At 42.4% G+C, this 23822-nt stretch overlaps 1 protein-coding gene across 6 annotated transcripts in view; it reads left to right on the top strand.

Moving 5' to 3' along the window:
- Window positions 1-23822, top strand: part of USP49 (ubiquitin specific peptidase 49) — a 109413-nt gene that overhangs the window by 73283 nt on the left and 12308 nt on the right. For all 6 annotated transcript variants that reach the window (XM_038006078.2, XM_007972594.3, XM_038006076.2 and 3 more), the window contains 2 exons: window positions 19338-20721; window positions 22347-22551. In XM_038006078.2, coding sequence (XP_037862006.1) covers window positions 19366-20721; window positions 22347-22551 — 1561 coding nt within the window. In that variant the 5' untranslated portion in view covers window positions 19338-19365. The remainder of the gene's footprint in view (window positions 1-19337; window positions 20722-22346; window positions 22552-23822) is intronic.

Genomic DNA, 23822 nt, shown 5'->3' with positions numbered 1-23822 from the left:
GTGCAAGGAATCCGTGCGGAGGGAGTCTGCTGGATGGTTTTAGCGACTGTTGGTATCAGGCCCTTATATGATATCAACAGGGTTGAGTAGTTGTATTTTTTAGTTGGGGGACTTGCTGTCTTTAGCTGAAGGAAGAACACTGCCTAACCGTTGGTCAAAAGATGCTCTCCTCTTAACTGCTGACCTTACAATTTGTGGTCAGGCATAGGCTGGCAGTCCTCCACAATCATATTCTCTTTGGTTCTGTGAGGTTATATCTCAGTCACTTTGATTGGGTTTGGGGGGCCCCAGAACTCTGCTGTCATTCACACCTCAGGGTTTTAGTATTTTTAGCAGATAGATTATTGTGTCCACTGTTTTTTTTTTTTCTAATTTCAACCTCGGAAGATAAAACCTTAATTGCTGTTTTGGAGACATTTTATATCATTGTTGTGTGACAATTCCTTATTTCTTGAACCTGCTCAATGACATCATCACCTTAACAGTCCTGCTCTCACCTTCCCATTAAGGTGCAAATCATGTCTGGAACAATTCTATGGCATATTTTCTTTGTTGGCAGACTCATGTATGTTGGCTTCTTAGAATTAGTAATGCATTAAATGGTCCCATAGAGATCTATTGTTTGGTCTCTTGGAATGTGTAATATGTATTACTTTGCTTCTGCCAATATTAGATAGGATGTTTCTTATTCATAGTTCCTTCAAAGCAATTTAGTTCTTCTTTTTTTTTTTTCTTTTGAGATGGGGTCTCACTTGCTCTGTCACCCAGGTTGGAGTGCAGTTGTGTGATCTCAGCTCACTGCAGCCTCTGCCTCCTGGGTTCAATTGCTCTTCCCACTTCAGCCTCCTGAGTAGCTGGGACTACAGGGTGCATGCCACCATGCCCAGATAACTTTTTGTAGTTTTTGTAGAGACGGGGTTTCACCATTTTGCCCAGGCTGGTCTCGAACTCCTGGACTCAAACGATCCACCTGCCTCGGTCTCCCAAAATGCTGGGATTATAGGCGTGAGCCAATGCACCTGCCCCAGTTTAGTTCTTATTAGTTCTGTTAAGTTTCTGTGTAAATGGTAGGTATAGTGATGATACATATTTTGATAAGTTGATTGTAGCTAAATTAGGTGGTTTGATGAGACTGTTATCCTGTCTTCAAACAAACTATTCTTTATTTACCCTTGGCTATAGGCTGTTTGTGATCACTAACTTGAAAATAATAAACATTCAATGGTAGGCTGGTCTTGAGGAAAAAAAGACAAAAATAATTTTAAAATTTACTGAGAAATCAGGCTCACACAGCACCTTGTTCATAAACTAAAGGTTATTATTCTAAAGGTTAGTTTAGAATAATTACTTTTCTAGTTATTCACATCTCTTAAAAACTTAATAAATTACATATATACCTTGTTTTATTATTGAATATTTGCTAAGAATATACCTCACTGATATAATAATTTCATGGGTATGTACAGTGTTCAGCACATTTACCACGGGCAATGTAGGAGAGATGCTGGAAAAAATTATGAAGTCAGTGAGACTTATTTTTCGTGTTCTCATATCTTTTTTTTTTTTTTCTTTTAAGTGACCTCTCTTGTTGGTGTCCATTAGAACCTTAAGGCTCAGAACTCCCTTCTGTGGGATCTCAGGCAATGATTCATGCTTTTCCCTTCCTCTTCAGTTTCTTTCTGTCAGCATTTACTTAGGCAGTATCATATGCCTGAGCTCTGCTTTCCATCTCTTGCTACAGTAAATTAACCTGCACTTAGTTATTGGTAGTTGATTGGCTTAGGGTGTTTCCCTTAAAATATTTGCCTTTAATAGGGACTTCGATGTCTTAATTCAAATGGTGAGACTTACTGGCACACCAGGAGGTTGATATTTTAAAATAGGCAGAGGTAGCTAAGATTTGTAGGACTTAAACTGTAGTAAGTTCATTGCCTGGGTATGCACTGGCCCTCTTTTTGTGGTCAGCCTGTTTGATTCTTGTACAAGTTAGGGCCCAGTCCTCTCACCTCTTGGGCCTGCTTACTATAGTTGAGTTCCCAGAAGTACATCTGCTTTATTCTTGTACAAGAGATGAGGGTTCATGCACAGTTCACGTCTTTGAAATGCCTTCTATGCCTTATTTGAAAGAGGGCCCCCTTTATGTATTTGCCATGCAGCGCGTTCTCTTGGACCTGTAAGTATTCAACGGGCATACCCCCATTGGAGAGTGAGCTAAGGCTGATTCTGCTTTCTTTAATTTGACTGCATTTTGTGATGCTATGGGTTTGTTTTTGTTTTTTGTTTTGGAGACAGAGTTTCGCTCTTGTTGCCCAGGCTGGAGTGCAATGGCGCGATCTCAGCTCACCACAATCATTGCCTCCCGGGTTCAAGCGATTCTCCTGCCTCAGCCTCCCGAGTAGCTGGGATTATAGGCACCACCACGCCTGGCTAATTTTGTATTTTTAGTAGAGACGGGGTTTCTGCATGGTGGTCAGGCTGGTCTCGAACTCGCGACCTCAGGTGATCTGCCCGCCTCGGCCTCCCAAAGTGCTGAGATTACAGGCATGAGCCACTCTGCCCGGTGATGCCATGTTTTTTGTTTGTTTGTTTTTTTAAAAACATCTAAATTGGATTTTTATTATCCTTGCACTGTGTTGCTATTAAACAATTTTTAAAGATTTAATAGATAATATTAGAAAAACCCTCAAATTTGCTCTGAAAAGATAGCGATTTTTTTAAATTTTTAATATAAAAGTATCCTCCATTTTCTTGTTTAAGAATAGCTTATTATGAATACCTTATTAGATGAAATTTTCTGGATAAAATCAAAACTAGAGACTCAGTTACTGTAATATGCTGAAAACCAGCCTGACTTTGGGCCCTGTGGAGGCAAAAATAACTGGCCTGGGGATGGGTAACAGGGCTGGCCAAGTCAGCCAGTATTTTGATTAGGTTTAACTACTTTTAGAGTACGTGGCTATCTCATTTGAGCCTCCCTCAGAACAGCTCTCTGCAGTGTAGGTATTAGTGCTCTCCAACTTTAGGCACTAAGAAACTGAGGCTTATAGTGCACCTTGTGAATTTAGAATGGTATGGAGGAGGAGTGCTTCACCATTCAGCTGATTCCCTTAACTGTTTTCTCTTTCTCTCACACACACACACACTCTCTCTCTCTCTCTGTCTCTCTCTCCCTCCCCGCCTTCTTCCCTCCCTCTCTTCTGACCCCTCCACCACCTCCACTGCCCATTTCAGAGAGGTTGGTTGGATATTGAGAGAGATTACCAGTACACTGCAATAATGTTAGGAGCTGTTCCATGAGGGGAAGATCTCTTGAGACTTGGCGAAAAGAGAGTCTGTCCACAAATTCACTTCTATGGACAGTTTTTGGTAGTGGCCCCTGGGGAAGAAGACTAGAAATTACCTTGGTACCTTGGTTGATAAGAAATGTCAAATGATTGACACTTGACTGACTGAGGCTCTGCTGTATTGCCACTTTGCAGAGTACAGACTCTTCAGAGCCTGCATTTTGTAGTCATCGGCTTATGGAAAAGATGTGGGGAGGGGACTCTTTTTGTAATGGCTAGTGCTACTAGCTAGAATTCCTTAGGTACTCTATATGCCATAAATTCCAGATTGCCTATCTCTAAACCTTATTTCCTAACGAAAACAGAGTAAACCATTTTAGCTCTGTGCTTATCTTCAGTCATCCTGCTGATGCCTCAATTTTTAAGATTACTGAAACACTGAATCTTCTCAGTGCCATGTCCTTTTTTTAAAATAGGTAATGTGACTTTTTTCCCCAAAAGGTACAAAGGTTGACCACTGAGTCTCCTTTCCATCTCCATCCCACAAAGCATGTGCTGTTACAGTTTCTTGTTATCCTCTTATTTGCATGTGTGTATATGTATGCTTGCATGTATATTCATGATATATTATACACATTGTTCTGCCCCTTTGCTTTTTTCATATACTGTATTTTGAGTTGTACATATAGCCCTGCCTCTTTTTTCCTTTTTAAAAAATAACTGGTGGTTTCCACTTATGGCTGATTTACAATTCATTTAACTTATTCCCTATTAAAGTGCATGAATGATAAATGATCTCTTTGTAGCTTCCAGTGTTCTCCTTCTGTATATATTTAACAAATACTCCTGTGTATTTGGCTCCTTTTCTTTGGATATTTGTCATCTTTTCTCTTGAAACCAAGTACTTAAAAGTTGCTTTTTTTTTTTTTTTTTTTGAGATGGAGTCTCACTCTGTTGCCAGGCTCGAGTGCAGTGGTGTGATCTTGGCTCAAGTGATTCTTCTGCCTCAGCCTCCTGAGTAGCTGGGATGACAGGCACGCACCACTACCCCCAGCTAATTTTTGTATTTTTAGTAGAGATGGAGTTTCACCATGTTGGCCAGGATGGTCTCGATTTCTTGAACTCGTGATCCGCCCACGTCAGCCTCCCAAAGTACTGGGATTACAGGCATGAGCCACCGCGCCTAGCCTAAAAGTTGTCTTCATGCAAAATATGATGGGCCTCCTTCCTGACAGACATGCTTTGGTATGTTGCTGGAGAGGCACAGAACTAAATGGACTGCTGTCGTTTAAGCAGCAGGACATCAGGAAGACGGGTTCCCATTTCTTAGAACAACCACCGAAATAACTGACACCAGCATCTAATCTTGAGGATCCATTTGTATATTCCAGTCAGATTTATTTTCTATTCACAGAAATTGTTCCTTTTCTTCTCTGCAGGCAGTTCCTAATGTATATGTGTCTTCCATACAAATGACCATGTGTGGAAAGCCCTCTTCAGCCATGTGGAGAAAGTGGGAGGAGGGAGATTCCCAATTTCACTGCTTGAGCTGCAGCTGGGAAAGCAATTCTTGGCGTCTCAAGTTGCAAGTTTGAAATAATTTTCTCAGAGAAAATACATTCGGTAGTTAACTGTTATAGTGGTAGCACTAGTATTCTATTACTCTACTATACATACATTATGGATTCAATAGGCTTTTTAAACTAGACCAAGTGCTATTTTTCACATTGTTTCTATGATTGAAAACCAACCTGTTGGTATTTGTGAATACTGTGTTGGATCTGTGTGGCCAGATTTTGCTTTGTAAAACCAATGTCATGTAGACTGGGGGTAACCTTTATGTGACTGGGGTCAGAAAAACAAAAATACTATATTTTTAAAAATATAATTTTTGTTCTATTGTTTGCTGAGACTACAGTGAGACTTATAAATGTATAGGATGAGCTTCTTTCCACCTGGATAATTGGAGTCCATGAGAAAGGAGCAGAATTGCTTAAAAATCAGGAGTGCAGTGGTGCGATCTCAGCTTATTGCAACCTCTGCCTCCCAGGCTCAAGCAATTGTCCTGCCTCAGCCTCCAGAGTAGCTGGGATTACAGGCGCACACCACCACACCCGGCTGATTTTTGTATTTTTTAGTAGAGACAGGGTTGCACCATGTTAGCCAGGCTGATGCTGAACTCCTGACCTCAAATGATCTACCCACCTTGGCCTCCCAAAGTACTGGGATTACAGGCCTGAGCTACCATGCCAGGCCTCGGACTTTTCTTTCCCAGTAAAGTGGAAGTTTCAGAAAGAGAAAACAACGTTTGGCTAAGCAAGGGCATTTCAACAGACTGACTAAAGTGGCCTCATGCCCCGCAAAGACAGAGCTAATCAGGAAATTTTGTAGACAAATTGTGGATAAAAATCTGGTGAGGTTACTGAAAGAAATTTGGTAGGGTGGTGGGGTTGGGGGCGGTGGCTGGGGGTTGCCTTCTGAGTCTAAAAGGCAGACTTGAGGCCCAGACAGAAAGGCTCATGCAGGCAATCTCTGTGACTAACGCTACTGAGAAAAACTGCACCACTTTGATTTGGTGTGGGGGATCAGGTGGGAGGTGTTTTTCAAAGGGTACATTTCAAAGTAAAACTAGAAATGATGGTAAAAATGAAGAGTATTTCATAACCTATCTAATTTGTGAACAGCTTGTATCCCAAGGTTTTCTCTCACTACTGATATATTGTTTGCTTTTCTTGTCTTTAAAGGTGTTTTATTTATTTACTTATTTATTTATTTACTTATTTATTTGTTTTGAGACAGAGTCTTGCTCTCTTGCCCAGACTGGAGTGCAGTGGCACAATCACGGCTCACTGCAGCCTCAACCTCCTGGGCTCAATCAATCCTCCCACGTCAGTCTCCCAAGTAGCTGGGACTACAGGCACATGCCACCACGCCCAGATAATTTTTTGTAGTTTTTGTAGAGATGGGGTCTCACCACGTCGTCCAGGCTGGTCTTGAACTCCTGGCCTCAAGCGATCTGCCCACCTCAGCTTCCCAAAGTGCTGTGATTACAGGTGTGAGCTACCATGCTGGCCTAAAAATATTTTTATGTTATATTTCAAGCATACCCCAAAATAAAGAGAGTAGTATAATAAATTCCATGTACCTATCTCATAACCTGTCTAATTTGTGAATAGCTTGTATCCCAAGGTTTTCTCTCACTACTGATATATTGTTTGCTTCAACCATTACAGACATTTTGACAATCTTGTTTTTTCTCTTATTTTTTTTTCCTGGAGTACTTCAAAGCAAATTCCATATATCAATCATAATATTAATATTTCACCTACAAATATTTCAGAGGTATTTCTACCATACAAAGATTAAAAATGGAACCACAGCACCATTATCACATTAAACTAATAATTACTTGGTGTCACTTAATGCTTAGTCCATGTTCAGTTTCTCTAGTTGTGGACTAAGGGCGGTGGTAGGGAGGGAAGCTGGAAGAAGGGGTTACAAAGGGGCACAAGGTAACTTTTAAGGGTGACTGATGTGTTTATTGTTTTAATTGCAGTGGTTTCACAAGTATATCATATGTTAAAACTTACCAGATTATAAACTTTAAATATGTGCAGCTCATTGTATGTCAATTATACCTCAATAAAACTTAAAAAAAGAAAAAAACTAATGGTGTAGCTAGATACAGACAGTATTTTAAAACATTTTTCTCCAGTTATCTCAAAAATATCTTTTTATGGTTGGTTTGTTCAAATCTGGACCTAAATAAGAACCACAGATTGCATTTGATTGCTGTGTCTATAGGTTTCTAATAATCTAGAGCAAATCCACTCCCACTTGCCTTTTTTTCATGCCATTTATTTGTTAAAGAAACCAGATGACTGACGGATCCTGTAGCATTTGCTACATTTCGATTTGGTGATTTGGCCAGCTGCAGCCTATGACAGCATGTTCTTGGCTCCTAGGTTTCCTATAACCTGGTAGTTAGATCCAAAGGCTTCCTTGGACTCAGGCTCAGTTCTTTTAGCAAGAGTATTTTATAATAGGTGATGCTGCTATGAACCTTTCATGGCATTGTATCAGGGAGGTCTAGTTGCCCTAGTTTCAAGCAAAATTGATCAGTAGAGTTAGGTATTGTCAGTCTTATCCATAACATTTCCTGTCAGTTTTCACCTAATACTTTAAGAAGCCACTGCCTGCATCCCCTATTTTATTAGGAGTAAATTACTCATATCTGTGTATGTCTGAATAATGCTTGACAACTATATTGAGGTATAATTTTCATAGAATAAACCACATTTCAAATAAACCATATTTCAAGGGTACAATTCAAGAAAGTCTGACATATATACTTATATACACTTTGATGTGTGTGTGTGTGTGTGTGTGTGTGTATATATATATATATATATATATTTATGATTGCCTGTCTAGCTGCTGTAGAGAACATGGTATTAGAGAGGCATACTACAGGGACAAACCATGATTCCTTTGGTCAGCTTTTGGAAGGGTAAATCCTGATTCTCTCAGTGGTAGGGATAAAATTTTTCCATGTGGCAGTAGAGAACAGGGAGCCTTTAGTTCGGACCTTGTTTTATCACTAGCTTGTCAGGGAGATCATGCTAAAACAAAAGACTTCGAGTGGCTTTTGGGTTTCCTCTTACAGGTTTTATTATGTAGATATCCTAAATACCTGCTTGCAGATATCCACATGCTGTTTGGGGGTTTATTATCCTAACCCAGCCTTGTTTCTGGCTCTTCTCCCCACTTGATTTTCCTGTTCCATTTCAAAAGCACAAAATCTCAACAAGTATTTTAAACAAGAGAAATCTTTTCATGCCTGTACAGACTTTTATCCCACTTTCCTTTAGGGAGACCTTAATACCAATGTGGTAATCCCAAGCAGAATGACACAGGAAGTAGTTTGCATTGTGCAAGTCTCATTGCACATGTGCTGCACTTAATGGAGCTGATCTCTGTGCCATTGGGTCACATATACAGTATGGCTAAAGACAGAGTATAATGCTTATCTTCAGTAAAAGGAAGAGTTAGCAAATGAGATCAGGGGTTCTATTGCACAGGATAATCCTTTCTTGGCTTAAGAAAAATTCTGGCCGGTGAGTGACATCTTTCTTCCATTGGTTGGAACATTCATGTGTTGGGATTCATAGGGAAGTTGGGTTAGCTGACCAAGGTGTGGACAGAGCTGATTCCCCAGGTTAGTAAGGGAACTGTTATTGAGCAGGGCCTGAGCAGTAGGACAAATTGGGGACAGGACACTGGGGTGGCTCAAAATGCATGCCATGCCTTTTTAACATCAGCTCTATGAATGGCCTCACCAGGTTGTAGCAAGTGGGCCCCTTTGATCTGGAGGCAGCACAAACTACTAAGCTCTGAAGCTTAATCCTTACCCAGACAATCTGGTTCTCATCCACTTTTGGCTGCCCCTTCTCCTCTGCAGAGAGTCAACATTTCTAAGAGTGTGTGCATACGTGTGCGTGTGTGTGTGTGTATACATGTGTTCTCCCAGTGTATTCAGAATCCTTGAATTTAATATGATCAGTCTTCTTTTGCCATCTTGCCTCCAGTCAGCCATCCTCCTGGAAAAGGGGTTAGGTTTTAGGTACAGAACTCTTTAGCAAGAATATTAAGTTAATTAATCAAAAAGTCTGATCCCTTGAGGGCCAGCTAGCTTAGCTTTGTACCACAAGTGGCATCTCCTAAACACCCATCAATCATCTTACAGATCTTGATCACCAGGAGACCTGGATGAAACTGTATATATAGCTCAGTACAGGATCATCACTGCTACCAAACAAAAAAGTACAAAATGTTCAGTAGTTTCATCCTGAAAATATAATTAATAGTAATATACCAAAAGCAGATATTATTATGTGAAAATTCAACCTGAGATTCAAATGTATGTGTAGGAGTGGCCCTGCACAGTGGCTCATGCCTGTAATCCCACTACTTTGGGAAGCCTGTGCGGGTGGATCACTTGAGGTCAGGAGTTTGAGACCAGTCTGGCTAACACAGTGAAACCCTGTCTTTACAAAAAATACAAAACTTAGCTGGGCATTGTGGTGCACGCCTGTAGTCCCAGCTACTCTGGGGGCTGAGGCAGGAGAATTGCTTGAACCCGGGAGGCAGAGGTTGCAGTGAGCTGAGATAGCGCCGCTGCACTCCAGCCTGGACGACACAGCGAGACTCCATCTCAAAAAAAAAAAAAAAAGAGAGAGAGATGGTGGTGGGCATCTGTAATCCCAGCTACTCTGGAGGCTGAGGCAGGAGAATCACTTGAACCCAGTGGGCCGAGGTTGCAGTTAGCCAAGATTGCACCACTTCATTGCAGCCTGGGTGACAGAGCAAGACTCCATTTCAAAAAATGATCTTTAAAAAAAGGGCCGAGCCTGGTGGCTCACGCCTGTAATCCCAGCACTTTGGGAGGCCGAGTCGGGCAGATCACGATGTCAAGAGATCGAGACCATTCTGGCCAACATAGTGAAACCCCGTCGCTACTCAAAATACAAAAATTAGCTGGGCATGGTGGTGCGTGCCTGTAGTCCCAGCTACTCGGGAGGCAGAGCCAGGAGAATCATTGGAACCTGGGAGGCGAAGGTTGCTGTAAGCGAGATCGCGCCACTGTACTCCAGCCTGGCGACAGAGCAAGACTCCATCTCAAAAAAAAAAAAAAAAAGCATGTGTGGGAGCCAGGCATGATGGCATGTGCCTATAATCCCAGCTACTCGGGGAGCTAAGGCAGGAGGATCACTTGAGCCCAGGAGTTTGAGTCCAGCCTAGGCAGTATAGCAAGATTCTGTCTCTAAAATAATAATAATAGCCAGCTGCAATGGCTAATGCCTGTAATCAAAACACTTTGGGAGGCCAAGGTGGGCAGATCACTTCAGCTCAGGAATTTGAGATAAGCCTGGGCAACATGGCAAAACCCCATCTCCACCAAAAATACAAAAAATTAGCTAGGCACAGTGATGCGCGCCTGTGTTTCCAGCTACTCGGGAGGATCACTTAAGCCCAGGAGGCAAAGGTTATGGTGAGCTGAGATCATGCCATCGCACTCCAGCCTGGGTGACTGAGTAAGACCCTGTCTCAATTTAAAAAATAATAATAATAAAGTGTGGAACTCTGTGTGAGTACACTAAAAATTATCAGGTTTTTACTTTACATGAGTGAATTTTATGGCATGTAAACTACCAATAATATTTTTTAGTTTTTAAAAAGTATCAAAATATATAATCCTGTATTGAAATGATGCTTGAAGTTTTAGGAAGTAGATAAAATTGAGAAGAGAGCTGAGGACAGAGCCTTAAGGAAACCCCAAACTTCAAGGAAGGGAGACATGAAAACAGAGATGTAATTACAGACACAGGAAGCAAGCCTGACAAGAACAGTTATCTAAAATTCAAGAGAGAATGTTTGTGCAGTGTTAAGTGTAGAAAAAATGTGGATGGGGACTGAGAAAAGGCTAATGCATTTAGCTATAAGGAAACTGCTAGTGACCTTTGAGAAAACAGTTTCTACAAAAAGGTGCTAAGGAGTGAATTGTGAGGAGGATGAACCTGCACATTACTCTTGCCACAAGGAGAAAGAATATAGTGTCAAGGATGGTCTAGAGGCAGGACAAACTTTTGTCTGTCTGTCTGTGTATCTCCCTCTCTTTTTAGACAGAAGACACTTGAGAATATTTGTAGCAAGAGGAAGGAAGCAAACAAAAGAGAGCAGAGGATGAAGGTACGGAGGGTGTGGAACAAAGCATTTGTGCCATGTCAGGTGTTCTGCCTTTGTCATTTCCCTGCATGGCAGCAGGGATAGCCCCTTTCCATGGGCAAACCAGTGTTGTATGCCAAACCCAGTTCCCTAGATGAACTCTACTCCTTTTTCATTGAAGAAAGCAGATCCTAATGCAAGTGAGCTGTTATCATGCTGGCATAGGTTACATCTGCTGTAACCTATGATTAGACACTCATTCTTGAACATCATCACTTGATTACTGATGACAGATGAGTGATAGCACACCTCACAAGGGCTCTGGCACACCTAGCATGTCGGGACTCGTTGACTGTGGCCAAGAGCTGCTGCGTAAGTGGACATTCCATCTCTTGGGTCAGAAAGCTAAGAACATATTTTGTTAGAGTTTCCAAACCCTTCTTGGAGAATTCAGCCTTTCCAGGGGGTCTCTGAGCTGCGCTATGACTTATAGTTTACCCCTCATCCACCCCCTATTCAGAGACAATGGCACTGATGGGGAAAATGCAGCAGCCTGTGAGGACACTCTACCCATTCAGCAATCTCTTCCCCCACCCACTGTCCCTTAGCAAAGGACTTCTGAACAGTTTCTCTAACCCTACCCTTAGTCTCTGCCCCCCTTTTTTGTTTTGATTTCTATCTTGATTTTTAAATCTTTTTCTTAACTATATTGATATTAGATTATGTTTTCCCATACTTCTTGGAAATGTTAGCAGAAAGTGAAATTCATTTTTAACATTTATTATTTGCAAATGTGTATTCGCTGTGTCTCTTTAAGCAGTCTATGCAGGTTTTGTGGTAGAGGTAATTCTAGGTACACTTAGTGAGTTAAAGGGTTAAAATACCCAGTGCTGTCGCATATGGCAGTGAGCAGAATCACAGATGTTGATGATACCACGTAATTAGTATTCTTTTATGTAAATGAAGGCTGTCAGCATGTTACCATAGTGTCTACTCTCTCTGAAGCTGGAATTTATGCCACTTGGTCTCACCAAACCAAGCAGGATTATTCAGCGGTCCTTAGTTAACAACTGAGGAGAAATCAATATGATGAGAGAGAGAGAAGAAATGGAATTTTCTCTAAAGTAGATTTACCCTTTTTTTCCCCCCTATTTTGTTTTTGTTGATTCCCCTTCAACCCCCAGAAAATTTTATTTCTGGTGATGTAGTTACATAGTTAAGACCTGCTGAGAAATTTGCTATTTGAGAATAATGGAAATACTCCAATTAAAAGGCATCATATTTTCAAGCTATAGATTTTTTTGAAAGATTTAGAATCCTAATGTTGTCATCTCTCATATGGAGAATTTTTAAAAACATGATATAAATCTAGAATTTTTTTCATCAGAACAAAAGGTAAATGTTGAAAAGATGTAATTATCTTTTCATTTAATACTTAGTGATATTTATCTATAGAATGCTTTTAAATACTATGGTTCTTAGCTCCAATTGATTCAGATTTTTAAAATAAAACTATGGTAATTAAAAAGGCAAAAGCTGATATTTTGTCAGGTTTACTTTCCTCACATGCAGATCGACCAAGGGTGTGCAGGACATTTATTTAAAGCTGCTGATCTATTTAAAACTTGCTGATGTAGAAGTATTCAGACACATCATGTTCTTTCCCAATTACACTGTAAGTTTATCAGTTTGGGGTACTAGGTGCCTGTCACACTGGATGATGTACATTTTAAGTGGAAATGTTAGAAGGATGGCCTTTGAGAATATGAAGGGAAACCTGTACACATCAGAAAAATATGAAATAGAATTCCTCTTTTTGCCAATGAGTGTTAGGCCCTATTCTGAAATAAAGTGGTCACAGTATGTGTGAGAGGTGAGTTAAACACATTTTCTTTCTTGATCTGAGTATACCTGAGGTGGTATTCTCTTTATTCTCTATTTTGTTTATTGGTTAAAGTGGCTTTTATCTTTTGTGTCAGTCTTGGGAGATTTCCATTTCATGATCATACATGTTTTTCCTCTAGAGAAGCTGGTCTGCCTAGCTTAAATCAGTATGGTGAGGTGCAAAGTAGCCCTCTGTTTTCCTGAATGGATTTACTCTGCCCATATGGCAGGTTAGTGAGTCGCCACGACAGATATGTAATGGGAAAAGGGCTGTGCAGGAAAGGATGTGCGTGATCAGCAGATTTATAGATCAGAAAATGAAATCAGAAGAAAGAATTTCCAGAGTGCCCTTTTCATTTGACAGCTCTCCATGGAGAGGATGTGGAATGGTTTTTTAGTGTTCTTCTCTTTTGGCTTTTGGTTGTTCCAGCATATTTTTTTTAGCAGAGGAGTTGATTTTGCAAGGCATCAGTGTTCTGGGTGTGGTTTTGCTATATTCCTATTTACAGAAATAATTCTCTCCTTGTAGGATTTGAAGCTCTGCTGTATTTCATATGATAAGATCTTGGTAGTAATTAAATTCCTGAAGACACATCAAGGCTAAAATGGGGATTTGCCAGGCATCAGGTTTTGAGTTATAAGAGGAGGCTATTCAGATGTGATTTAGCTAGTACCGAATCTTTCAATGGAAAGGAAACAAAAAGAAAAGCAGAGCAAGCTAAAGATAGTGTCCTGGTGTGTTTAAGTCTGTGCTGTCTTAATACTGTAATCACTAGCTACATGTGACTTTAAATTAAAATTAATTAAAAGTGCAGTCCTTCAGTCTCACTAGCACATTTCAAGTGCTCAGTAGTCACATGTGACTAGTTACTACAGTACTGGACAGCACTGTAATATATTCAGATAGAGAATATTATCAATAATAATTTGTAATAATGAATTCTCTGTATATATTCTCTATATTCTCAATATATCAATGATATATATTGATGACACATAGAGAATATAGAGAATATATACAGATAGAAAATATTGATATCCCTCTCATTGATATATAGAGAATATATCATTGCAGAAAGTTCTGTTGGACAGTATTAGTCTAAGTGGAAGAATTTGAGAAATAAAATTATTTCTTTGATTTCTATGAAGAGTCTTTCATCCCTATACAATTTACTGGATTAATGTACTCAGGTTTTAATGTGCAAAAAAATCATCTGGCTGGGTGCAGTGGCTCATGCCTGTCATCCCAGCACTTTGGGAGGCCGAGGTGGGTGGATGACCTGAGGTTGGGAGTTCAAGACCAGCCTGACCAACATGGAGAAACTCCGTCTCTACTAAAAATACAAAATTAGCCGGGTGTGGTGGTGCATGCCTATAATCCCAGCTACTTGTGAGGCTGAGGCAGGAGAATCGCTTGAACCTGGGAGGCGGAGGTTGTGATGAGCCTAGATTGCACCACCATTGAACTCCAGCCTGGGCAACAAGAGCGAAACTCCATCTGAAAAAAAAAAAGAAAAAAAAGAATCATTGAGATTTTAGAAGCCTCTCCAGATTCAGATTCACAAGGACTGGAGTAGTAGCCAGGAAATCTGTATATATAACAAGTAGCCTGGGGAATTCGGATGTTGGTAGGTAGTTCAGGGACTACATTTTGAAAGAATATTGAATTAGTGAGAAACTTGGGAATTGCCTACATCTTGATATTTTTCCCTCCCCTTTATTCCTTCATTACTTTCTTTTGTGTCCCAGGAATTAGTTGTAAGCATCAGTGTGTACCCAATTTGCACCCTCAGTTGGTACTAAGTAGCAAAAAGAAAATTCATTTATTTACTATTCCATCTTTTAATGTATGTGTGTTTTGATTTGGCTGTGCACTAAGAAAAGTCAACAAAAATGGTTATTTCAGTACTATTCCAGACTATGTGAGAGGGTAATTCTGACAGAATACTTTTGACTACTAACAGTTGAGCACCCACAAGTCTTGGCATTATAAGGGAGTAAAAACAGAAATATACATAATCTCCCCTCTGAAGATTACAGTATTCCCCCCTTATCCTTAGGGGATATGTTTCAAGACCCCCACTGGATGCTTGAAACCACAGATAGTACTGAACACTATATATACTGTGTTTTTTTCCTATACATACATACCTATGATAAAGTTTAGTTTATAAATGAGGCACAGTAGTAGATTAACAATAACATAATACAGTAGAACAATTACAATAATATACTGTGATAAAAATTATGTGAATGTGGTCTCTCAGAGTATCTTAGTGTACTGTACCACAGGTGACTGAAACCTCAGTAAGTGAAACCATGTACAAGGGGAGACTACTGTATATCTTGTTAGAAAGTGGGTAAACATCCAGAAAAATGACTTAAAGGGTGCTTAGCAGTAAGAAAATCATGATCTGGCTTGATTGAGGGTAGTCCAGGTCGCTTCCCTTTGTATGATTTGAGGGTTTCTTATATAAAGACATGCCTCTGCCATCTGGAACAGGCAATAAAAATGGTTAGAATCTCTAATTTGGTCCTGCAGTATATTTATTTATTTGTGGATTTCGGCACACATAAATAGGACTAGGCCAAAAACGGCATCTGGAAAATTAAAGGGGCTACTCACAGTACACTGGATTTAGAACTTCTCTGGGTTGACCTCATAATCATGAAACTGCATTTGCTCACAGAAATGAAAAGTAGAGAATAAATGGAGGTGAAAGAAATTCACCTTGAGAGAGGAATTACCGGCCGGGCACGGTGGCTCATGCCTGTAATCCCAGCACTTTGGGAGGCCGAGGCAGGTGGATCACCTGAGGTCAGGAGTTCAAGACCAGCCTAACCAACATAGTGAAACCCTGTCTCTACTAAAAATATAAAAATTAGCTGGGCGTGGTGGCACTTGCCTGTAATCCCAGCTACTAGGGAGGCTGAGGCAGGAGGATTGCTTGAACCTGGGAGGTGGAGGTTGCAGTGAGCCGAGATCGTGCCACTGCACTCCAGCCTGGGTAACAGAGCAAGACTCTGTCTCAAAAAAAAAAAAAGAGAGAGAGGAACTCCCTTTAGGGAATTGAATTATTTCTTATTTATTTATTTATTTATTTATTTATTATTTTTTGGAGACAAAGTCTCGCTCTTGTCCCCCAGGCTGGAGTGCAATGGCGCAATCTCGGCTCACTGCAACTTCCACCTCCGGGTTCAAGCAATTCTTCTGCTGCAGCCTCTCCAGTAGCTGGGATTACAGGCACCTGCCACCACACCCAGCTAATTTTTTGTGTTTTTTTTAGTAGAGATGGGTTTTCACCATGTTGGCTATGCTGGTCTTGAACTCCTGACCTCAGGTGATCTGCCTGCCTTGGTCTCCCAAAGTGTTGGGATTACAGGTGTGAGCCACTGCAACCAGCCTATTTTATTATTTTCTTTATGTTTTTATTTTAATTAATTAATTTATTTTTTGAGACGGAGTCTTGCTCTGTCACCAGGCTGGAGTGCAGTGGCCCAATCTCGGCTCACTGCAAGATCCACCCTCCGGGTTCATGCCATCCTCCTGCCTCAGCCTCCTGAGTAGGTGGGACTACAGGCACCCGCCACCACGCCCAGCTAATTTTTTGTATTTTTAGTAGAGTTGGGGTTTCACCACATTAGCCAGGATTGTCTCGATCTCCTGACCTTGTGATCCGCCTGCCTTGGCCTCCCAAAGTGCTGGGATTACAGGTGTGCGCCCCCGCACCCGGCCTATTTTATTATTTTCTTTTTGAGACAGATTCTTGCTCTGTCCCCCAGGCTGGAATGCAATGGCGTGATCTTGGCTCACTGCACCCTCCACCTCCCAGTTTCTATCGATTCTCCTGCCTCAGCCTCCTGAGTAGCTGGGATTACAGGTGCCTGCCACCACGTCTGGCTAATTTTTGTATTTTTTTTAGTAGCGATGGGTTTTCACCACGTAGGTCAGGCTGGTCTCGAGCTCCTGACCTCAGGTGATCCACCCACCTCGGCCTCCCAAAGTGTTGGGATTACAGGTGTGAGCCACCAGGCCTGGCCTTTTTTTTTTTTTTTTTTTTTTAAAGAGACTAGGCCAGGTGTGGTGGCTCACACCTATAATCCCAACACTTTGGGAGGCCAAGGCAGGAGGATCACTGTGCCTAGAAGTTTAAGACCAGTCTGGGCAACACAGTGAGACCCCCATCTCTACAAAAAATAAACAAAATTAGCTGGGCATAGTGGCATGCACCTATGATCTCATCTACTCTAGAGGCTGAGGTGGGAGGATCACTTGAGCCCAGGAGGTGGAGGCTGCAGTGAGCCAAGATCACACCACTGCACTCCAGGCTGGGTGACCGAGTGAGACCCTGTCTCAAAATATATAAATATACAAGTAGATAGATAGATAGATAGATAGATAGATAGATAGATAGATAGATAGAGACAGGTCTATGTTGGCCAGGCTGGTCTTGAACTCCTGACCTCAAGCAATCCTTCCACCTCGGCCTCCCAAAGTGTGCAAGCCACGGTGCCCAGCCTAGGGAATTTTAAGTTCTGGTATTGAGGGGAAAACGCCTTTCAAAGTTCCAAAGATACAAAAAATTTTCTTTTAAAATAGTTGTATAGCAGCCTGGCGCGGTGGCTCACGCCTGTAATCTCAGCACTTTGGGAGGCTGAGGCAGGCGGATCATGAGGTCAAGAGATCAAGATCATCCTGGCCAACATGGTGAAACCCCGTCTCTACTAAAAATACAAAAAAATTAGCTGGGCATGGTGGCGCGCACCTGTAGTCCCAGCTACTCGGGAAGCTGAGGCAGGAGAATCGCTTGAACCCGGCAGGTGGAGGTTGCAGTGAGCTGAGATCACGCCACTGCACTCCAGCCTAGTGACAGAGCAAGACTCCATCTCAAAATAAATAAATAAATAAATAAATAAATAAATAGTTGTTTAGCTTCTTTCCCTTGGAGAAATTGCCCATAAGGCTTCTCTGATGAACAATATTGAAGAAGTATTATGGGAAGGAAAAAAAAAAGAAAACATGCTTAGGATGTTACTACTGTTTTAAAAAGCATTTTCATATATATCAGCTGGAAGATTTGTTGCTTTTTTTTCTTTTGTTTCGGTAGTTTGGTTAAATATTATAATACCAGTAGCCACTTCACCTCTTGTCCTAAGTCATATTTGTCCAATTCTTTACTTACCTATCCTTTCAGTAAAGAAGGTAAAAGTTTTCCCACCCTTACTGCAAGATGCAGATGTTCTTTTCAAAAAGACAGATGTTGGCTGGGTGCAGTGGCTCACACCTGTAATCCCAGCACTTTTGGAGGCTGAGATGGGAGGATCACTTGAGGTCAGCTCAAGACCAGCTTGTGCAACATAGTGAGATGTGTCTCTAAAAAAACAGGCCGGGTGCAGTGGCTCATGCCTGTATTCCCAGTTGGGAGGCCAAGGCGAGCAGATCACTTGAAGTCAGTAGGTCGTTCAAGACCAGCCTGGCCAACATGGTCAAACCTCGTCTCTACTAAAAATACAAAAAGATTGGCCGGGTGTGGTGGCATGCGCCTGTAACCCCAGCTTCCTGGGAGGCTGAGGCAGGAGAATCACTTGAACCAGGGAGATGGAAGTTGCAGTGAGCTGAGATTGCGCCACTGCACTCCAACCTGGGCAACAGAACGAGGTTCGACCTCAAAAAAAAAAAAGCATAAAAAATAAAAAACATTAAAAAACACATATACGGCCGTGCACGGTGGCTCATGCCTGTACTCCCAGCACTTTGGAAGGCCAAAGTGGGCGGATCACCTGAGGTCAGGAGTTCAAGACCAACCTGGCCAACATACTGAAACCCCATCTCTACTAAAAATACAAAAATTAGCCGGGTGTGGTGGCGCAGCATCAGTAATCCCAGATACTCAGGAGGCTGAGGCGAGAGAATCGCTTGAGCCCGGGAGGCAGAGGTTGCAGTGAGCTGAGATCCAGCCACTGCACTCCAGCCTGGGAAACAGAGTGACTCCGTCTCAAAACAAAAAAACCACATATACAATGTTCCTTAGTCATGTCTCATAAAAATGATACTTTGTACTGGTGAGGACTTTCTTTTTCTTATTTTTATCTTATATCCTGTTATCTCTGCTTTGAAAAATATTGCAATCAACCTAAAATTGACATTTTTATTTGAGGCTCTTCATCTCTCCCACTGGTATGTGAAACACCATAAAGTTTCAAATTTGTGCTAACCCTTCCGTAAGATTCTTCCTTTTTAAGTAATTTAACTGTCCTGTAATTCTCTGCTTTTATACCAAATGTGCCTTTTTTTTAACTTTCAAAGGAACCAGTTTGGAATTGAAAATGAATGAATCTAGAGTTGAAATACCAATTGCAAGTCTTTTTCTTTCTTTTTTTTTTTTTAGGAAAACATTTTTCTAAAAGAGTTTTCTTTTTCTTTTTGGGGGACTGTCGTGACAGGCTGAGAGACTGGCGACTTCTATAAGACATGGATAGATGCAAACATGTAGGGCGGTTACGGCTCGCCCAGGACCACTCCATCCTGAACCCTCAGAAGTGGTGCTGCTTAGAGTGCGCCACCACCGAGTCGGTGTGGGCCTGCCTTAAGTGCTCCCACGTGGCCTGCGGCCGCTACATTGAGGACCACGCCCTGAAACACTTTGAAGAGACTGGACACCCGCTAGCCATGGAAGTCCGGGATCTCTACGTGTTCTGTTACCTGTGCAAGGACTACGTGCTCAATGATAACCCAGAGGGCGACCTGAAGCTGCTAAGAAGCTCCCTCCTGGCGGTCCGGGGCCAGAAGCAGGACACGCTGGTGAGACGCGGGCGGACGCTGCGGTCCACGGCTTCGGGTGAGGACGTGGTCCCGCCGCAGCGCGCTCCTCAGGGACAGCCGCAGATGCTCACCGCTCTGTGGTACCGGCGCCAGCGCCTGCTGGCCAGGACGCTGCGGCTGTGGTTCGAGAAGAGCTCCCGGGGCCAGGCGAAGCTGGAGCAGCGGCGGCAGGAGGAGGCGCTGGAGCGCAAGAAGGAGGAAGCGCGGAGGCGGCGGCGCGAGGTGAAACGGCGGCTGCTGGAGGAGCTGGCCAGCGCCCCTCCACGTAAGAGTGCACGGCTGCTCCTGCACACGCCTAGCGACGCGGGCCCGGCCGCCTCGCGCCCCACCACCCTCCCTACCTCACGCAGAGCACCCGCCGCCACGCTCAAGCTGCGTCGCCAGCCTGCCGTGGCCCCGGGCGTCACGGGCCTGCGCAACCTGGGCAACACCTGCTACATGAACTCCATCCTCCAGGTGCTTAGCCACCTCCAGAAGTTCCGAGAATGTTTCCTCAACCTTGACCCTTCCAAAACGGAACATCTGTTTCCCAAAGCCACCAACGGGAAGACTCAGCTTTCTGGCAAGCCAACCAACAGCTCAGCCACAGAGCTGTCCTTGAGGAGTGACAGGGCCGAGGCATGCGAGCGGGAGGGCTTCTGCTGGAACGGCGGGGCCTCCATTAGTCGGAGCCTGGAGCTCATCCAGAACAAGGAGCCAAGCTCGAAGCACATTTCCCTCTGCCGTGAACTGCACACCCTCTTCCGAGTCATGTGGTCCGGGAAGTGGGCCCTAGTGTCGCCCTTCGCCATGCTCCACTCAGTGTGGAGCCTAATCCCTGCCTTCCGCGGCTACGACCAACAGGACGCGCAGGAATTTCTCTGTGAGCTGCTGCACAAGGTGCAGCAGGAACTCGAGTCTGAGGGCACCACACGCCGGATCCTCATCCCCTTCTCCCAGAGGAAGCTCACCAAACAGGTCTTAAAGGTGGTGAATACCATATTTCATGGGCAGCTGCTCAGTCAGGTATGTGTGTGCCTACTATGACAATGAGAGGCTTGTATGTTAGCTTGGGCTTCCTGTGAGTGCCTTCCCCTGGTTATTGGGCTAATAAGAGTAGCCAACATTTGCTGTGATTATGCATTTTTTAGGGTGGCTGTTGTACCTTTTATTCTACTGTACATTATGATGGCCTTTTGGGGAAACTTGCCTAGTGTCTTTCCGGCCAGATTTTTAGTTTAACTTGCCACATTGCTTAATTTTCAGTGAATATCTTTAACTGTTATTGAAGATATGGGTAATATAATATTCTCATTGTTATAATTAAGTACTCATTGTTGGTATGCCATCCTTTGATCAATTTTAGGGAACAGAGTTTGCCTGTAACTCTGGTTCCATAATAGTTTGAAAGAGCTGTCTCCCTTCTTTACATACAAGGAAGGAAGATAGCTAGGAGCATGCTAAAGACCAATGCAAGCCTCCTTCCTGTTCCCCATTACCTTTTATTTCCTGGATCTTTAGCCATGTAACCTAAGCAAAGATTCTGAGATAAGGCCTTGTGAGAATATGCAGAAAGAGTATTTTTATAATTAAAAAAAAAAACAAAAACAGACGGGTGCGGTGGCTCACGCCTGTAATCCCAGCACTTCAGGAGGCCAAGGGGGATGGATCACCTGAGGTCAGGAGTTAGAGACCAGCCTGGCCAACATAGTGAAACCCCGTCTCTACTAAAAATACAAAATTAGCTGGGCGTGGTGGTGCATGCCTGTAATCCCGGCCACTTGGGAGGCTGAGGCAGGAGAATTGCTTGAACCCAGGAGGCGGAGGTTGCAGTGAGCCGAGATCGCGCCATTGCACTCCAGCCTGGGTGATAGATGGAGACTAAGTCTCAAAAAAAAAAAACCAAAAAACAAAAAACGTGTTGGGGGGCGGATTGGTGGGCAACTTAAGAGATTCAGGTAAAACCTCTACACTATGCTTGTGTCTTGGTTTTTAGGGTCTTGAAAGAATGATGAATGGTATGGAAAGGGAAAATTTAATTAGGTTTTTGTTTTTGAGCATGTAAAAGGGGAGTATTTATTAACACTTCTTCTGTCTCCCCTCCCCTTAGGAAGAAAGGTGCACCTGGGAAGGTTATAGTGGGAATGGAGGTCTAATCACAGCATTTTGAGGCTGTGCAGACAGAGGGGTTCAGTGTAGGGCTTCTGCAAGTAACAGAGGCTAAAAGAGAGGTGTGCTGGGCTCTATGGAAGGTCTAAAGTCAAGAGGAGGAATTACAGGGTGAGGGAAGTAGGCAGGGACCTGCAAATTCTCTGTATCAGATTGATCCCTTGAGAGACTGCATAATAACTTGCAGTCTGTGCTACTGTACTGTTGAATGTTAGAGCATATTTTGGGAGAGGAGAAAGGTGGGTTGGTATAGTCTCTATGCAGTATGGTTTTTAAATTCCAGCTAGCATCCCATAGTTAGAAATGTACATCAGAAGTAATATACTCTAATTCTTTTAAAGTTATGTTTATTATTTTAATATTACTACTTTTTGAAAATTATACACTTAGTTTTGATAAAGTGTGTCTTTTATGAAGCAAGTAAAACTGTACGCAGGAAGCATGGAAGTTACATAATCTGTAAATCAATCTTTTCATTCTAGGTCACATGTATATCATGCAATTACAAATCTAATACCATTGAGCCCTTTTGGGACCTATCCCTGGAATTCCCTGAACGCTATCACTGCATAGAAAAGGGGTTTGTCCCTTTGAATCAGACAGAGTGCTTGCTCACTGAGATGCTGGCCAAGTTCACAGAGACAGAGGCCCTGGAAGGGAGAATCTACGCTTGTGACCAGTGTAACAGTGAGTGCTGTGTGGAGGAGGGGGCGTAGTGGGGAAGTATAACTGGAATATCAGTTTAACGTGCTGCTTTGTCCTCTTTAGTCAAAAGTAACACTAATGATATTGAATGGTTCTAAAGCATCTTTTAAAGATCTCTTCCTCCCATTTTTCTAAAAATCAAAAAACATGGACTTGTTTTAATTATGTATTAAAAAACAAAACAAGGCTGGGCGTGGTGGCTCGTGTCTGTAATCCCAGAACTTTGGGAGGCTGAGGCGAGCGGATCACTTGAGGTCAGGAGTTTGAGACCAGCCTGACCAACATGGTGAAACCCCGTCTCTACTAAAAATACAAAAATTAGCTGGGCGTGGTGGCAGGTGCCTGTAATCCCAGCTACTCGGGAAGCTGAGGCAGGAGAATCAGTTGAACCCGGGAAGTGGAGGCTGCAGTGAGCCGAGATCACGCCATTGCACTCTAGCCTGGGCAACAGAGTGAGACTCTGTTTCAAAAAACAACAACAACAATAACAAAAAATGAAACAAAGACCTAGGAGTTGATTGACCTCCTGATTGACATTAGTTGTCATCTTGGAAGGGATTTTAAAGTGTAGCTCCCGAAATGGGGACTCTGAGAATATTAGTACTTAGCTTCTTAGTGCTATGGGGCTGCTGCATAAATTAATGAATGTAGAGTCCAACAGTTCTTACTTAATCTAAACCCAGATGGAATAGCCTTTCTGAGGGATGCGATATCAGAAAAGCATGCTTTTGTAATGAACTGGTAGACTTAATGTCTGTCAAAAGTGATGCTAAAGATTGGTACAGTGGAACCAAGAAAGTAAGTCTTAAGGTACATTGCTCAGTGGCAGCTTTATGAAATATTTTCTGCATTTTTTTTATTCTTCACATGCCTAAAAAGTTCACATTTCAGAGAGGGTCATAAGGAAGTATTTCTGTGTTGTCTGTAATTTTAAAATGGAACTCTTTACATATGGTTACAGAGGCATGTTATACAGGGCCCTTCCGTCTTGCCACACTAACACTTAATGCTTCTGCTAACCCAGTATAGACAGACGAAATGCAGAGCAAATATGTGGATGCTTATGTTTGGGGGTTGTGGCATATATAGATTTGGAAACTAAAAGTATAAAGTTAATGGATTGTACAGAGACCTAGAAATCCATTTTCAGTCATGTAATAGTTTAGATTACCAGTTTTGAAGAAAAAAAAAATGTTAGGCCAGGCGCAGTGGCTTATGCCTGTAATCCCAGCACTTTGGGAGGCCCTAAGGTG

The sequence above is a fragment of the Chlorocebus sabaeus genome, chromosome 17, assembly GCF_047675955.1.
Source record: "Chlorocebus sabaeus isolate Y175 chromosome 17, mChlSab1.0.hap1, whole genome shotgun sequence".
In the NCBI taxonomy this organism is placed as follows: Eukaryota; Metazoa; Chordata; class Mammalia; order Primates; family Cercopithecidae; genus Chlorocebus; species Chlorocebus sabaeus.
Note: the sequence above shows the minus strand (reverse complement) of the source record. Positions and strands in the feature narration are given on the sequence as shown.